The 18,304-nt window shown below is 36.6% G+C and overlaps 2 protein-coding genes across 20 annotated transcripts in view; one reads left to right on the top strand and one right to left on the bottom strand.

The window, feature by feature from the left end:
* The window catches only part of TCERG1 (transcription elongation regulator 1), a 52,465-nt gene extending 38,880 nt beyond the window's left edge, over window positions 1–13,585 (top strand). For 18 of the 19 annotated variants that reach the window (XM_043913147.1, XM_043913148.1, XM_043913149.1 and 15 more), the window contains 7 exons: window positions 2,795–2,945; window positions 7,026–7,190; window positions 7,444–7,626; window positions 9,030–9,209; window positions 9,872–9,955; window positions 11,157–11,257; window positions 12,444–13,585. In XM_043913147.1, the coding sequence (XP_043769082.1) occupies window positions 2,795–2,945; window positions 7,026–7,190; window positions 7,444–7,626; window positions 9,030–9,209; window positions 9,872–9,955; window positions 11,157–11,257; window positions 12,444–12,645 (1,066 nt within the window). In that variant the 3' untranslated portion in view covers window positions 12,646–13,585. Of the gene's footprint in view, window positions 1–2,794; window positions 2,946–7,025; window positions 7,191–7,443; window positions 7,627–9,029; window positions 9,210–9,871; window positions 9,956–11,156; window positions 11,258–12,077; window positions 12,174–12,443 lie in introns of all 19 variants that reach the window. The other variant, XR_006342750.1, reaches the window with a different exon arrangement.
* Window positions 13,586–16,587: 3,002 nt separating this feature from the next.
* On the bottom strand, window positions 16,588–17,833 carry GPR151 (G protein-coupled receptor 151). Its single transcript, XM_043912513.1, has one exon. It carries the CDS (start codon window positions 17,806–17,808, stop codon window positions 16,588–16,590), a length of 1,221 nt encoding a protein of 406 aa, XP_043768448.1. The 5' UTR covers window positions 17,809–17,833.
* Between the last annotated feature and the right edge of the window lie 471 nt (window positions 17,834–18,304).

The raw sequence follows: 18,304 nt of genomic DNA on the forward strand, positions 1-18,304 counted from the left end.
ATTACCACATTCAGTCTTCAAAACAGCCAATAAGATTTAGGTGCTCATATCCTACCTATTTTACAAAAAGGAAAGCAAGATTTATACACATTAGGTCACTTCACTGAGTAAATGTGGAATTTCTGCTAGATTCCAGTATTTTAAATTGCTATGAATATCCCAGAATATGGAGAATTTCTGAAACTATGGGGTAGAATCATGGAATCTCTGGGTTTAATGGTACTGTTTAAGGGTAATAAGAGTTTCAGACTCTCCAGGAGATCTTGGGCGTTTTTCTTAATCAAAAGATTAAAAATTCATGGGTCTGTGTAGTTGTGACTCTGTTATAAAGTACTTTTTGGAAGGTATTTGAATTGGTATTACATGAGATTAGAGATTAGTAATTTTCTTGGATATTGTAATTATGGTAGAAAAAGGATTTACTCTCAGGAGATGCATGCTGAAATATTTATTGATGGAATCTCATGATGTCTACAGGTTACTTCCAAATGATTCAGCAAAATATATCCATAAAAACCCTTTATGGATCTGGGAATAATTGAGACTCCAATGAGATTTCTCTGTTGTAGATTTGAAAAGTTAAATCTTACTGTATCACAGTACCCTACTAATATTCTTTTGGGGCAGATAAAATTGTTGGAGTAATTTTTCCTTTGCAGGTTATATCAGAAAGTAAAGCCATCAGGCACAGAACTTGAAGTCTTAGCACTTGGGGCATTGGGCTGTGTTGCTAAATTGATGCATTTGACACTGGCATAGAGATTAGGACCCATTTTAGTAAGTAGGAAACAAAGAGGAAAAACTTCTTAAAGTTGAGAAAATACCATCCATAGACTTTCTTTGAATTGGGAAAAGACCACAAGCACAGAACTCTAAAGCACAGGAGTTGATTCCAAGGGAAAGAATGACTGGGAAGAATTACCTAACTTAGTGACTGTTTCTTCTATGTTTTATTTCTTTTTTGTTGGAAATTTCGGGTGTACTTCCTATGGTTAACTTCAAGTCATTATACTCTTTGTCATCCATTATCACCAAAAACTATCCACCTCTTTTCAGTAAAGAACTTTTATACCATGTGTGTTATAAAGTATGTAGCAAGATACTATGATAAATTCTTTGCAATAGCATTTTTGGAGTTAAAAGATGAGTCATATGAAAACATCTCTATGGAATCTAATGCTAAAATTTTAGTCTGTTCTGATTAAAAAAAAATTGCTACCTTTTTTTAAAACCTGTTTTAAATAATAGAAATATGTATTAAATAATTGAATTCTCACTTGTTCATTGATTTTACATTTTTAAGAAGTTTGTTCTTTAATCATAGTAATACTTTCTCTTAAAATTATAAAGTAGGGTACCTAATTTATCATGGAAAGAAAATAGATTTATTGAACTTAATCTTTAATACATGAGATAAAGTGTTTTATTTTTGTATTGAGATAGATGGTTTTTCGAGGGAAAAGTAAGTTTTATTTTTCCCCTCTAAAAATAAGCTAAACATGGGAGTATTTGAATTCTTACTATATACAATAAGGTGAAAAGCTTCAGATATTGAAATATATCCAACTATATGAAAGCTTTAGAAATGCTTCTTTTATTCATGGAGAAACTTCTTTAATACTTAGCTTCATTGTCCTTCATAGACTTGATTTTCCATATCTCTACTGAAGCTACCTAACTGTTCATCCATTAAGATCATGGTTTAAATTCTTTGAACATATTTTTATTTAATTCTTCCAATATAATTATAGTAGTTTAAAAGATTGGTCTATACCTCAAACATCATCTGGGTATTTTGGGTTACTTTCTATTGCTTAAGGTCCCCCCCGCCCCGTGGATCACATGTTTCTTTGTATGTGTTGTGATTTTTAATTGAATATTGAACGTTGTGGAATAATAGGTAGAGACTGTTATCTTCCTCTCAAGAGTGTGGATTCTTGTTTGAGCAGGCAGTTCAATTACAGGCTGATCACTTTAATTTTAGGTTTGATTTTATGTTGCTACTGTGGATCTCAGAAAGTGGGAATTGTTTTTGTCAAACTTCCAGCTTTGTGTCCCTGTGGATCTTTTGTGGATTTTGTTGTCCTCCTATTGTTCCTTTTCCAGCGCTTCTCGGTGTCTAGTGTCTCTTTTTTGCTCTTAAGCCTGTAGCAGTTTGGTACAGGGAATAGTTTTTCTGCTGTTTTATAGCTTGGTATTGGCTGTCTACTTATTCATGGGGAATTTCTAAATGGTATTTTTCTGGGGTACCTTCTTTCTATAGCTTCTTCCTCTGCCATTTTTTTTTTAGCACCCCCAACTCTGATCTTTGCTGCTTCTAGCTCATGGGGATCGCTGTACTCTTTTTGGACTCTAGCTGTTTGCATTTTGGGAAATTGTCCTGAGGCAGAGGGCCATGGGGCTTCTTACTTCAGTTTTACTCTACCTGTTGTCCAGTGCTTGAAATCAGTTGCCTCATATATTTTGTCTGGTTTTATAGTTGCTTTTGGAGGGAGAGCTAATTCAGGAAGAGTTAGTCAGTCTCATCTTAGAGTGGAACTAAATGAACTCTGAAGTTTCTTGAAATACACAGATTTTTTGCTCTAGATGTCTGTCCTCCTAACATCATGCTGATAGTAATACAGATCTCTAACCACAGTTTTAGTCTTTAGCCCTTTTACTCCTTTCTGTTGGTGGATGTTGGGACTCATTGTCTTGTTGGCACATACTCTTAATGGGAAGATGATATCATCTGTGCCTTTCTTCAAGTAGAAATAGCTCTACCAAAGTTAGCACACTTGCCATTTTGTTACAGAGCTACATTTAGTGAATTTGCAGCCAAGCATGCTAAAGATTCAAGATTTAAAGCAATTGAAAAGATGAAAGATCGAGAAGCCTTGTTTAATGAATTTGTGGCAGCTGCAAGGAAGAAAGAGAAAGAAGATTCGAAGACGAGAGGTGAGAAGGTAAGAAGGTTTAGTTCCAGTGGTGTGATTGATGGGAGTATGAATGGTAAGGGACTAACCTGGTGCTGTTTTTAATCTCATTCATGGGCTTAAATATTAAGTTGGCTGAAAGGTTCATCTGGTTTTTCTGTAACATCATATATATGGACAAACCCAAACAGACTTTTTGGCCAACCCAGTAACAAGATCCATATTTACTGTCTAGCTTTTACAGTTGTTTATATGTGTGTGTGTGACCGCTTCCATAATGCGCATTTAGTAGTGTCACTAAGCTGCATAGATTTTCTTTATATTTTATTAATTCTAAGATGCCCATTAAATCCAGAACTGGTTATTAGGCCGTTCACTGGTGCTTGCCTGCTAACATTTCAAGGTTCTTCATAGGCAGTAGCGTTTAAATTTTTCAAAAAGCTTCTTTATATTTTTTGCCATCTACAGGATAGCATTTTGGCGACTTTCTAATCTTTTAGTAAACATATCTTACATATGAATTATTGCTTATCAGAATTAAAGGTCAGCTATTAAAGATTAATGAATTCCAAATGTCATTTGATAGCGGTGTCATGAGTGAAGAGGAGCACACCACTGGGGAGGCAGACTGGTAGGGAGGTGGCACCAGTGGTGCGTGAACCATCAAAACATGCAGCCGCTCTCCTCAGTGACCCTGTGTGCTTTTGAATGGAGAAAAAGAACCTCTGAAGCTTTATTATTCTTGACATTTAAATTTGCTTCTTATTCCAGAGAGTTAAAATATTTCAAATTCTATTAAGAAATGTTGTTACGGAAGTAACACCACTCTTCTTGAAAAGAAGCCTCTTTAATTGAAAAATAACAACAGTTTAGGTGAAATAACTTTTCTCAAAAATAACTGAAATTTCCTGATGATGTGATTTATTATGCTTCATGGTAGATTTTTCCAGAATCATTTCACTATTAACTTTTTTGGGAGTAAATGATTGTGCTTCTCAGAGGAAGATTGAGTTTTACATAAGCATTTTGTCTGTTGCATTAGAATCATGTCAATGAATTGTTTGCTACGATTGACTTTTAGTAAGAACTTACTGATATCATATGATTGTTTTAAACAAATTGAATGTTTTTGCATTTGTAACTGATGTTCTTTTTCTAAACATGTTTTTCGGTAGCTGTTTTATGTATTGTTTTATAACAAGTGAATAGACTTTACAATTTTGTGCTGTGTGGCCTGCCAGTCAGTTCGTTCTGACAGCTGTTCAGTTACTGATAATGTAATTCTCTGATGAGGAAAGAATTGGCATCTCCCTGGTGGCTCAGATGGTAAAGAATCTGCCTGCAGTGCAGGAGACTTGGGTTCAATCCCTGGGTTGGGAAGATTTCCTGGAGAAGGGAATGACTACCCACTCTAGTATTCTTGCCTGGAGAATTCCATGAACAGAGGAGCCTGGCAGGCTGCAGCCATGGGCTTGCACAGAGTCGGACACAAATAAGCAACACTTCACTACACTTGTGTGGTGCTTTTAGCCTCTGGTACATTACTTTGGGGGGGGGGGGGTTCTTTTCTTATAAAGTAATGAAAGTTGTGTCCAGAATGTGTTAATTAAAATAAGACATTGAATAGATACTGCATCTATATAAACTTAATTATTCAGCTTTGTTTTCTTTAGATTGTAAAATTTGAATTCTCTAAAGGTGTAGCCTTGTACTATTACATTGATGGGGGGAGAAACAGGAAGTTACTAAAGTGAAACTTTTCTTAGCCAATTTAAAGAATGCAAAGTCAATTACTAACAGATTTTGAAAATAGAGGTTTAAATGTATATTTTATATTCAAATTTGAGAAGTATCCGGCTAATGAAGTTTTATCTTTTCATGACTGCCACTGTATATTCTTAGGACATGTATTGGCAGTACATTAAAAAAATTTTTTTTAGTATTTATTTACTTTTGGCTGTGCTGGATCTTCATTGCTGCACACAGGCTTTCTCTATAGACTCAGCAAGTGAGTGCTACTCTAGTTGTGGCGTGTGGGCTTTTTGTTGTGGTGGCTTCTCTTGTAGAGCAAAGGCTCTAGGGTACATGGGATTGATAGTTGTTCCTTGCAGGCTTCCTTGCCCCACGTCATGTGGAATCTCCCCAGGCCAGTGATTGAACCCATGTTCCTTGCATTAGCAGGAGGATTCCTTACCACTGGACCACTAGCGAAGTCCTGAAGTACATTTTTTAATTGCATTTTAACTGTGTATGATTGAATTGTATGAACTGATACATTGGAATCATGAATGATATTGACTTTTGGTGAAATTCTTTGTCTTTAGTTGGGACTTTTCAAACTAGAGTGCAGTCATCATTTTCATGTAGCTTTCATGGGTAGTTTTATTTAAAAAATGCCCCTAAAACTTTTACTGGACGGTTTTGTTTACCAAAGTAGCTACCCTCGAGTTTTTGTTTGTTTGATAATAATTTTATTATTATTATTCTAACCAATTTTTATTAGTGTTTCAAATAATTTATTTTTTGGAACAGCAGATTTGAAGTTGCACATAATGGGGTTAATCCTTTTGTAAAGTTGGCATTTTTCTCTCTTCCCTCTCTTTCAAATTAGCTGCTAAACAATTTTTGTTACAACACATTTAACTGAGGAGACTATTTCTCCCTTAACTAAACAGCTTAGTTGGTAAGATGCTTTCATTTTTAGAGAGAGGGAAATAGGGACAATAGGGTCTTGAATTGTTGCTAATGACAATTGACATTTTATAGGTTAGAAAGATTCTTATTTGATGCAGCTTAGCTATTTTATTAACATAAATTTTGCCTTCTGGGAATTTGATGTTCATTGTGTCAGATACAAAGTAGATAAATGAACAGAAAAATTGTTACATTGCTATTACATCAAGTAGTTCCTTTATTGCTATATAAAAATACTGAGTTTATGAGTTATTTCTTATTAATCCAAACAAAGTCAAGAGCACAGTTCCGTGAGTGGAGAAATCCACTGAATAGTTCTTATGTTTTAGAAAGTTCTCTAATACAGAAGCTCTGTTTCTTACAACCTTATAAGTGTTTTCCAAAAAGGACATCCACCTCCCTTTTAATCCTCTTTAAGGAGAAATGAAGTTACAGGAGAAGGAGAGGGTTGAAATAGACCTAAGGAATGATTCATTGTATTTTGTGCCCCCACGGAAATTCTGTTTCCATTCCTAATTTCTCATTCCCTTGGTCAGATGGGGAGACAGCATATTTAATCCCTACGGGGAAGAGAGGATCTTGACATGGTCAGAATCCTCTGCTGAAATGAGTTTAGCTACCTCAGATGTCTTCGCTGGTAACAATACACAATAACCTAAATGAGACTGGATTTTAAAATGGATCCTCAAAGTGCATAGAAACAAATGCTTGTTTATTCTCTTCTTCTCGTATTAAAAAATAAAAAGTACAATTTGGAAGAGGCTTTTTAAGTATTGCATATGTTGACACTAAAGGATTGATATTATATCTTTAGTATAATGTTACTAATTTGGTACTTCATTTGTTAAGAACATTAATTTCGTTGACACATATTCTGGTGAAGGCATACATGTTTAGTGGCTAAAAAGTGCAAGAAATCTGAATACAGGTTTTTTTGTTTGTTTGTTTGTTTGTTTTAGAAATGACTAATTATGACCATAGAAATTATATAGTTTTCTTATACATATAAAGGTAAAAACATTGCTCTTTTTTAAAGCAAAATATAAAAGTTTAGTTTTTGTTTTTACACTTTTGACAGTAAGTTTCAGATTTGTGATAAGAGTTGCTGTTTGGGTGCAGCTGTTTCCAAATTCCTCTATTAGTTTTAACAGTTGTATTAATCTACTTTAAAAAATATTCTTACCATCTTGATGTTGAACTATTTTTGCCGTTTGTTCATAAGCCTGAATTTTATTTTCTTATAAAAGAGCAATTCTGATACTTTAAAAAAATTTTTTTAACTAAATTCCACTTTAAATGCATTAAACAAATTATTATCTTTAAGGTCAGTGAGCTTTGTTCTAGTTGTAAATCTTTATGAAGAATTTCTCACGGCATATTGTTTTCCTCCCACCTTACACCTGTTTTGAAATATAGATTAAATCGGATTTCTTTGAGCTACTATCTAATCATCACTTGGACAGTCAGTCTCGATGGAGCAAAGTAAAAGACAAAGTAGAAAGTGATCCACGTTACAAAGCAGTGGATAGTTCATCCATGAGAGAAGACCTTTTCAAACAGTACATTGAAAAAATAGCCAAGGTAACCCATTGTGTTTACTTTTATGGTAACCATGGAATAGTAAAATCGTTAATTGCATTACAAAGGTATTCGCTACTTCTTCAGGGTTTAGAATTTTTCTTGTTGGTATTCCTAATAGAACCTTTAGTAATTAATTTTGGAACGAGTATTTAGGTATATTCTTGGTAAAAACTAGGTTTGAAATCTTGTATTTGGCAGACTAGTTATTCTGTGGGGTCATATGTTAATGGAGTTGGTAATTTCACTTTTACAGAACTTAGACTCAGAAAAAGAAAAAGAGCTTGAAAGGCAAGCCCGCATTGAGGCAAGCCTTCGAGAACGAGAAAGAGAGGTTCAGAAGGCTCGTTCAGAACAAACAAAAGAAATAGATCGAGAGAGAGAACAGCACAAACGAGAAGAAGCTATCCAGAATTTCAAGGCTCTTCTGTCTGATATGGTATATATTACTGTTTTGCTTTTTTCTGTAAAGTACTATTAGAAATCTTTTATATTACCTCATTAGTGGACATTATTTACTCTGAGAGTTGTAATTTAGTAAGTTACCTATAAAGTATTTTAAAATTGAGTACTTGGTATTAACACCAATAGAATAGGGAAACCTAGTTATTTAATATTTTCAGAAGTTTAATGTTTTGTGTTTGTAAAATTTCATAATCTTTTAGTCTCAGAGCTTTTAAAAAATTGTCCTTGATGAAGTCATCTTAAATCATCATACACTTGTATGAGACTTAAAAAAAAAAAATCCTCCTGTATTACCCAGGTTGTTCAGATATGAAGGGTTTTTTGTCCCTACAGTGAATGCCCTCAGGCCACCCTGCTGTTCTGCTTGCTTTTTCCTCCTTGTCACTGTCTCTCCTACTATTTCTTTTAACAAGGCTCCTCTCATCACTCCTGTTGCTTCTTCTGATTTCTTCCCTTGCTTCTGCTGGTCTGTTTTCAGTGACCTTTTTTTCTGTTTCCTGCACAGTTACAGTTATTTCCTGTTTTCTCTCCCTGCCTCTGCTTCCCCCAGATTCATCCTCTTTATTGCAATCACAGAAATCTTTGTAAAAGGCACATCTGATTCTTGTCGCTCTCCCTGTTGCTGAGGAGGGTGAAGGTCCTCGCTACTCCTGGCAGTTCTTTTTTATTTTGTATTCCCAGTGCCAAGCTCAGTGTTCACTTGACATGTTTTTAGGTAGTTGTTTTTTTGGGTAAATAAATGTTTTTATATTTTTCTTCTTTATTACTTTTTTTGTCTTTTCAGCATCCTGTATTTCTTTGTGTTGGCAGCAGTGTGACTTAACTTGTAATGCCATTGCTGTCCATGAAGCATACCTTTCTGCTGGTTGCTGACCCAGCCAGAGCTATCACGTTGTCTCTTCTCTTATCTTCTTAATGATGTTCATTCCTGCTTGTATGTGCAAGTGTCACTTCCAGGATATAGTTAAGTCCCAATTTGACCTTAAAAAATCTTTTTTTTTGGTCTGGTGAGCTGCTTATGCTGTAAGACTGTATTTCCTCTCTTATTTATATCCATTTCTACTACTAGAAGTTGGTAAGATCTTGAGTAAAGTACCTAGGTACTGAAAGTTCTTAGGGGCTGTGGTTTATGGGAGATAAGTTCTCTTCATCCTTCTCGCCTCTCAGCCCATACTGTATAGCTTAGATGTGCTCTGGGAGATGAGATTTCTGGTTTTAAAGAAGTAGATTTTCAGTGACTGGTTGGCTAAGATGGAATCATCAGGAGCTTCTTTTATTAAGTGTATTGTTCCTAAACAAAATAAATGAGTCTTTTATTGACAAAATATAAAAAGATAAGTCTTGTCTCGGGTGATAGATAGCATTCTCTGTTTTTAGGTACGTTCTTCAGATGTGTCCTGGTCTGATACTCGGAGAACTCTACGGAAAGATCACCGCTGGGAATCTGGATCCTTGTTGGAAAGAGAGGAGAAAGAGAAGCTTTTTAATGAACACATTGAAGCACTTACCAAAAAGAAGAGGGAGCACTTTAGGCAACTTCTGGATGAAACTTCTGCAGTAAGAGTCCTCTACTTCTCTGCTTTAATCTGGATGAATCTTTGTTAATAATTCCTATAAGTAAAATATTGATATGATTTTTAATGTCATTGTCTTTAGAGCCATTACTGAAGTTCATGGGTTTTATGGCTCTTCTCTGATTTTTTTGTTTAAGTGAAATGATACTCTTACTATTTAGAACTTACTTCATTTTACTGTTTTCAAGCTCATACCTACTCCCTGAGTGATTCCAGATATTCTTACCTGTGTGTGATCCTTGATGCTCCCTGATGGTAGATTTAACAGGTCCCTCCTTTTGCTACGTTTTCAGTTTGGGGCCTTGGTCCCTTGATTGGCAGTTTGTGCTCTCTGCAGGTTTTTCCTCTTTGATCTCTTCTCGGTGGTGGTTTCTTCAGCAGTTATGATATTGCCCATGGAGATACAGGGTTTGCAGTTAATTGTCATAGGCCACCTTGACTTGACAGTATGGCCATGAAAATAACTTGTGGCAAGCCAACAAAAAGAAATTGCATTAAAGCTGCCTTCCTCTCTGTTACTAATCCCATTACACTTGGGCCTAACAAGAGATTGCAGATCATTGTGTGATATGATGTATGCATGTGCTGCAATATCACCCCCCAAGAAAAGTCAATTCTATTTTTTTATTCACTTGTCTTTCAAAGATTACCTTAACATCCACATGGAAAGAAGTAAAAAAAATCATTAAGGAAGATCCTCGGTGCATTAAATTCTCCTCCAGTGACAGGGTAAGATAATTTTGTCTGAGATTTACTTTCAGTTTATAAATATTAATTGGGTGCTTAATCAGCAATACTAGTATCTTGACTAAAATGAAGTTGATGGTTTTAAGTGAATAATGTTTAAATGTATGAGAAATAAATCTTGAGTTTTAAGTTTATATTTTCTTTCTTGTATGATATATTAGCAAGACAACACAAGAGGAACTTTAAAATTTTAATCCTTGGGTTTAAACCTGTGTTTTGGGATCTTTTAAGAGATTTAATGAAGCTGTAGTTTTTATTTATTGTATAGTCAGGTCCCACTAGATACAGTCAGGCTGACAGTTGGTGCTAGGCTACCAAAAGTGCTTAACCCTTACAGTCACGCTAGCAGCAAAACGTAACATGATCTCTAGTTCTTAATGTCCCGGAGACTTTGGAGTAAGGGAGCCTCAGCTGTGTGAACCTTGTAGAAGCCCTCTTCTGGTGCACTCTGACTCCTGTGTAGGAAAAAACTCACAGGGCTCTTTATTAGTGAATGATGTCAAGGAAAGTGTAGCTTATTCCCATCCATTTTGTCCCTTGGCCTTTATTTTTCTTCTTACCATCATTCTCATCCTGGTTGGTTTCTCTAGGTCTAGAGTTTAAAAAGCCCATCATCTAATATTCTTCCCCCTCCTGCTCCATTAAATTTTAGATGTATGAACCACAAAATATACATGGTTGGAAAAGAGTGGTAAACGGATAGCTGAGAGATCCATGCAGTCAGTCTCTTAACTTTTTCTAATTGTTTAGAATTAACAATGTCTTTTTAAAGCTCGGAGTTTCTGTGTGTCTTTGCTGGTCCCTTACTAAGCTCTCTTACTGAGCTAAATGCTCAGTTGAACTTAGAGTGTCTACCACGTGAAGTTGTGATGAAGGGTAAAGGAGATATTTTATAAAAGCCTCAGCACAGTGCAGCACATAGCAAGCCCCCAATATATGGTTATAACATAAACCATATATTAGCTGCTACTAATATATGGCTTCTTATTCTTGCTCTTTACCTTTAAAATGTACGCTGCAGATTTTACTTTTAATGAATGTTGCATGAACAGAAATGTGTCTTACTGCTTTTTTCTTTTGAATTATTTTATGTTGTGACTTACTGGTCATTAGTTTAATAAATAATTGATAATAATTTTGGAATTAGTGGAATTTTCCCCCTAATCTTACTGTCTTTTTACAGAAAAAACAAAGAGAGTTTGAAGAATACATCAGAGACAAATACATCACAGCCAAAGCTGACTTCAGGACGCTTTTGAAAGAGACCAAATTTATAACATATAGGTATGTGCAATGAAATGTTTCATATCGCCAATCATTGTCTTTACTAGTCCTACTCTGATGGCCAAGCATACTTTGCATTCACACACATGTTGACATTGTTAATTTTTAGGACTAAGAAGAAGCCAACTTTTCTCAAAGGCTGAGTACAGCCCATATCTACCGTTTTTTTGTTTTTTGTTTTTTTTTTTTAAGAAAGGGCCCAGATGTTAATTCTTATTTTGTGTTACCCACCCATCTGTTTTTTAAACACTCTTTTGTTTTTACTTCACTGCTTTTTCAGAAGTATTTTCAAATATATAAAAGTTGTATTTCATGAAGAGACTTTTAAAAAAAAAAATCTTTCACTGTCAATTATCTTTGCCTCCTCTGAAGACTAAATATTTAGTGTGTTCATTCTAAAGCTTGAACTCATCCTATTTAAACTCAGCAAATGCATTTTTTCTCAGATGAAAGCAGTTTGCTGGATACTTTTAAATTAAAACTTCAAAACTATAAAATCAGCACTTTAAAACAAGATCTCGCTGTAACATACCCAGTAGTTCCCCACCCCCTAACAAGTTGTCATCGGGAAAACAGTTTTATATTGCTTAGCAGTCAGTGTGCAGGAAACTATTTTTTGTTTCATGCTCCAGCTTTTCTTCTTTTAAGAGAAAAATTTGAAACATCTTAATGAAGGGTATGCACGGGAGGATAGATAGTGCTGAGGGTGTGGTTTTTAGGATTTTGTCATTGGATTTTTTGGTCAGGATCCTTAATGTTTTGCATCAGCTTGGGCTTTTAAATTAGATGTGAAGTAAGACTTCTTTCTACATTTTTGTAGTTAATTTAGTGAAAGATGTGAAAGTGAAAAAGCTTGTGAAAGATGCTGGGATTGGCAGCCCCGCAGACTGAAGTCCTCTGTTCATCCACAGAACAGGTACAGCACGGGCAAGGTTACCCACCCACCCTCAGCCCTGATCTGGAGGGACCACCAGCAGGGGTGGGAGGGTAATTCAGCTTCTGAGGCCCTTTCACTCCTTGGAGTCTTTGCTGAGGCGACTTACAAAGGTGACCACTGCAGTGAAATTTTTCTTTAAAAAAAAAAAAAATGGAAACACAATTAGGAACTAGATGGACATTTCCAGCTCATTTCTGAAAGACCTATGAACAGCAGTAAGTAATTCTTGGACTTCTTTTCTTATTTCAGATCCAAAAAGCTAATCCAGGAATCTGACCAGCACCTGAAAGACGTAGAAAAAATTTTGCAGAACGACAAACGGTATCTAGTACTAGACTGTGTGCCAGAGGAGAGGCGTAAACTGATTGTGGCGTATGTGGATGACCTGGATCGCCGGGGTCCACCCCCACCTCCCACAGCGTCAGAGCCCACAAGACGATCAACAAAATAACTTGGAATACTCTTCCACAGGGTGTCTGTTCATTCAAAACGCTTGCATGAGCCAGTTTTCAGGTTTTTACATGTATGTGCATTAGTCAGACTATTGCAGAACCATCTGATGAGCAGAAGGAGAAGCATCCGTGAACAGTTTCTGAACAGAGAACACTTTGGAAATATTTATGCTTTTCTTTGTATGGCATGACTGACTTACATACTCAAATATAGGCTGTCTCTAGTAAATCTAAAATCTTGAAGCTAAAAAATCATCCTTTTATGAGATGTGGAAGTCAGTGACTTTTGGTGATGTTCTTTCTAGCAGTGTTATAATACATGCAAGACATAAGAGCATTTGTGGTTTGAACTTGCAAGATGCAAATACCACAGATTCCCAAAAAAAAAAAACCTAAGTTAGGGTTTGTTTTGTTTTGATTTTGTTTTTTAAAGCGGGTAAAAGAAAAAAACACTGAAAATTGAATTCTTATCTTCCAGAGGCTAAGATTATTATAATGGACATACTTTGACCTTTGTCTCTAAAGAATACTTTAGTTTCATTTGTTCACTTATGTGCTTTGATTATCCCCTTTGAATTATAGGTGTTGTTTAGCCTAAGAGAAGATCTATTTAGTAATTTCTTCTCAGGTATGGAGCCACAGTCATAACTAACATGTTGGCCAGACTAGGACTGCTGGTTAAACACATTTTATTCACCATTAAGTGATCTTTATCAATATTCTGGATTAGACAACAAATTTACCTTTCTTGGATGTTCCTTGTAAACTATACTCCTATTTGAATGTTAATTTTTTGTTTCTAAAGTTTTAATTTTAAGATGTTTGAATGTTCAGTTTATGTATTTGAACTACAATAAACCAACCCTTTTTATATATGTGGATTGTATATGATTATTGTTATATAATGTATAAATACTTCTTTTAAACCTGTTCTTAAAAGCAGCAGCAAATGTAATTTGGCGCAAAGAAGGTTTGACTCTTGAGTATCACGTCATTTTAAAAGGCTTGAATATAATAAATTACTTGTACCATAAAAGGGAAGAAATTTGTAAAGAACCATTTTGGTGCTCAGTCTCTTAGCAATATCTTATTGCTTCATAGCAAGAAGATGCTGATTTTTGTTTGTCTGTTTTCTTGTTCTCATCTTCTATATTAACATATTGATGAATGCCTTTTTGGATTTCTTTCAGTGTGTTGAGTGCATCATACCATGAAACTTAACTTTGATTCCCAGTTACTCTGTCTAGCTTTACCTCTCCAGTTTAGAAAGATCTCTATTTCATTCCTTCATAGATTTCTAGTTTGAATCACCACCTTAAATAAAATGTTGAAGAAAAAATATGTTAATAGGATAATTTATTTTCCCTGTTATCTCGCACCTTCTACAATGGCAACAAAACCTTAAAAAGGGACGGCAGTAGGTATGTTTTATATGCATAAAGACCCAGACACACATCACACACATACCAAAACACAGTCACATCTCTGTGATATAGTGCTTAGCTTAAATATATTAAGCGCCACAGAAATTATGTGGACTCTATATGTAGAGCTGGCTTCCCTAGTGACTCAGATGGTAAAGAGTCTATCTGCAATGCAGGAGATGTGGGTTTGATCCCTGGGTCAGGAAGATCCCCAGGAGAAGGAAATGGCAACCCACTCCAGTACTCTTGCCTGGGAAATTCATGGACGGAGGAGCCTAGTGGGCCACAGTCAATGGGGTCGCAAAGAGTCGGACATGACTGAGCGACTTCTCTTTCTGTATGTAGAAACCCGGAATGGGTTATCTACAATTTTAACCTATAAAATTGGTAATTAATGGGATTTTTACGTAAATCCATTGAGTGACTTTGAAGTGAAACTGAAAATGTGTGACAAAAGAAACAACTATTATAGAATTAAGACTGTTACAAAGGTAAAGTTTCTAGAATGTTACTCTGAAATCCACATAATATTGTTTGTCTGCTCAATACGCTCTGTTTCTCACTGTAGAAAACTGAAGAAAATGGTGATACCTATTTTAGTTTCCTACTTTTGCTGTAAAATACTTGGAATTAACTTTTCACATATGGTATAAATCCAGCTTTTCTATGCAGATTTCTTTAAGAGGGCAAGTCAAGACTTTGTATATTAGGATTTTTTTTTTTTAATTGAAATACAATTGATTTGGAGTATCAGGTTAGTGTCAGGTTACAACACAGTGATTCAGTTGTATATATACATATCTATTCTTTTTCAGGTCCTTTTCCCTATAGGTTATTATAAGATAACAAGGATAATTCCCTGTGCTATACAGTAAGTCCTTGTTTATCTCTTTATTAGTAATGTGTGTATGTTATACCTAAACTCATAATTTACCACACACACACACACACACCCCCATTAGGTTCTTAATGACAGGGTCATTGTAGTTACATTGTGTTTTCAGTATCTTCATTTTGATTTGGTGCTTATCAGCAAACTTTTTAAGAATACATGATTCCTTGCTCTCTGATACCTGTGCCAGTGTTAAGGTCTTACCTTCCTGTAAAGCCCCCATGTGCTAAATGATAATTTTGAAAGCAGCATTCAAGACAAAGCTTTTAAGTCTCCAAAACTTTCTGAAGCAAAACATAATGTTTTTATTTGTTTACAAGTTGAAATGTCAAATAGTGAAAGCTTACATCCTCCATTTACTATAGATAATGATCACAAGTCTTTAATTCAGATAGTTCATCACAGTTTTAAAGGTAATCCCATTATATTACCATTGCCTCACAAGACAGTATTTTAGATACCTGTGTTTATTGTAGTTTAATGTGCTCTTGTGAGCCTTAAAATGAAGTGTGTTATGAACCAAGGGAAAAAGCCCTATCATCTGTGTTAAAAAAGTAAATCATGACCATTTATAAAGAATAAACAAAGCCACAGACTATACATTAAAAAATTCCATCCACAGCATGTCTTTACGTTTCCTCTATTGCTTAGCCTAAATGCAGTTTTGTTTTCTCCAGAGAGAACCCCTCAATGAAAATATCCCAGAATTCCATTACAGAGTAACCAAAAATCATGGACAAATATCTTTTTTCATATTTAATAGGGGAAGACATATATCAGTTGTTTTATTGGGTGTGTTTCATCATGCTATACATTTAACAGTTATTGCTTGTTACTCAAATTATACTGGTAATATATTTGGAAACACTAATTTTACTGCTTAAGTTCAGTGTTAACTGCTAAAATCCCCAGACTTAGAAACTGGAAACTCACTGAGGTGCTTTAAAAAGATCAGTGAAGCAGATTTTTTTTTTCATTTATTTTTATTATGAAGCAGATTTTTGTATGAGGCAAAGTCTGAATTTACTTAGACTTTGCCTGTAAAATAAGCCATGTTTTGAAATTAGCTCAGAATAAGGATATTCCTTATTCTGCAACATTCAGTCATGGAAATTATGAATTTTCATCAAGTAAATTAACATTCCTAAAGCAAATGAAGATAACATTAAAATTTACATGTTAGATCTCTTAGAAGTAGATTTTGAGCTCTGGTTATGTGAAATAAGGTTTGATGGGTAAAGTTAGCAGGTTCAGGAAGAAACTAAAAGGAAGGAGACCGAGCCTCTGACAGATGAGCTCTACTCTAGCCAGTACACAGCTGGCCCTACAGACTACCCTGGGAAACAGCCACTGCAGAAAAGTGAAAAAAGAGCTGGCCTTTCTAATCGCTTGTGACAGAAGCATCTTAAATACAGCAGTTAAATCTTTGACAGCCAGATGATAACATAGTTATTCTAATATGATGTCCTACTTACCAAATTGTACATTTTGCAAATGCAGACTGCAAAGCATTTTTGTAATTCCTAATGGTATTAATTCTACTATGTTTCATATGGCAAAGTCAATGGTACTGATAAGCAGCATTATAAATAAATACAGTAACCGCAATTTGTTTTGCTTCGAAACTATTTATCACAGTCTCCTGTCTCTTGATCTTCGTGTTCCCAGGGGATAGGGTCATTGTCCTGTACACAAGGGGCTGCGTCTCTGTCATGCCAAAACTGCTTGACATCAGGGAGGATGGGAATCTCTGCCTTCTTGGCTTTCTCTTTGCTGAAGGAAGGAGAGCCAGTTTTCTCTTTCTCTGACATGGATGGTGGGGATTCTGGAGATGGAGCACTGTCAGGAAGGACCTGGGAGTTACCAGCTGGTGTCTCCTGAGACTCTGAAGCAGGTGTATGTTTTCTGGTTACCATCCATTTCCATATGCCTTTCAAGCCTTGCTTGAACTCCTCTGACATCACTAGAAAAATGAGAGGATTTGCTGAAGAGATGGAAAACATGAGGACTTCAGACAGGGCTATAAAACCTTGTGGTGGGGTCGGGCCTCCAGCCTTCAGATGCCACATCCACAGCCAGGCTATCCATTCAGGAAGCCACAGGATAGCAGAGGTGATGGCAATGCTCAGCAGCATCACTGTGAGTTGCTTTGAGCGCATCTGGTTTCTAAGATTTTGAGTCTTAGTTCCTCGTTTCTGACATTGGCCATAAGCTCTCCAGAAATAAAAGCTGGCAGAGAGTAACGGGAGGCAAAATGCCAGGAGCGGGTAGAGCTTACCAAACGTTGACGTGAACGCTCGTGCCACAGCGGGCACATCCACGAGGCACATTTCCACACCTGCGTGATGCCTGGTGGTGCTGAAGAACCATTCTGGCAGGGGTAGCAGGCTCGCCACAGCCCAAATGGCAGCCAGCACGGACCAGATGGTGCAGTTGTGGATACTCACTGGTTTGGCTGGGTCACATGCATACATGAAGCATACCTTGGCCACTGCAACGATCGTCAGGCTCTTGGCTGCCATGCACGTGTGGATGAACCAGTCAGAGGACTTGCAGACAAACCAGCCTAGATCCCAAACACCTCTGGAGTATGCTGTGGCTCGGACAGGTGCAGAAAACAGCAGGAGAGAGAGATCAGCCAGGCTGAGGTTGAGAATCAGGGAGTGGATCATGGATGGCTTTCCTTTCCAAGCACTGTGGAGGAGGATGCCAATGACACACAGATTCCCCACGAAACCCACCAGGCAGACAGCCACCAGGAGAGCTGGGACTATGGTCCTCCAGTCCTTGGAGTCTGAGGGCAGGTAGCCGCCGGCAAAGTGGAGGTGAGCAGAGGACACGTTCATGGTGTTGGAGTCTGCCAAGGCAGCTGTCAGCGCACCCCCTTCCATCTAGTGCCTACTTGCAAAAGTTAGCTTCTTTTTGTCTTTCTGCCTTGGCTCTTTGGTGTAGGAAATCAATACGTCATCGTCAGTGTCCAATGACACCTCTGGGCCCTCCCCTTTATTCCTTGAGAGCAGACTGTGGAGAAGGTTGGCTGCTAAGCTCTTTGCTGTGTGTGCTAGTCCTTGACTGCATTGAGTGACAAGCAGCAGGAGCTCGTGGTTGCTGCTCATTAGCAAGTCTAATAACATTGTCAGCCCAGCGGAGTGAAAAACTCCCCGATAGACCCATCAATGATAAATGAGAACATATATGTAAGTGGGTTATGTTCCTGGGGGGTCACTAGAGCCAGTCAAGGTAATTATTTTCAACTAGCTGATTTTAAATCTAGACCCCCATCTGTAATACAGTCAACACCACATATGAGTAACCCACTTCTTTAAACGTGAACGCACGTCA

The sequence above is a fragment of the Cervus elaphus genome, chromosome 9 (assembly GCF_910594005.1).
Source record: "Cervus elaphus chromosome 9, mCerEla1.1, whole genome shotgun sequence".
Classification (NCBI taxonomy): Eukaryota; Metazoa; Chordata; class Mammalia; order Artiodactyla; family Cervidae; genus Cervus; species Cervus elaphus.

Excerpts from the sequence above, each read along its gene's own strand:
- GPR151 (XM_043912513.1), bottom strand. The coding sequence starts at position 17,808 with ATGAACGTGTCCTCTGCTCACCTCCACTTTGCCGGCGGCTACCTGCCC.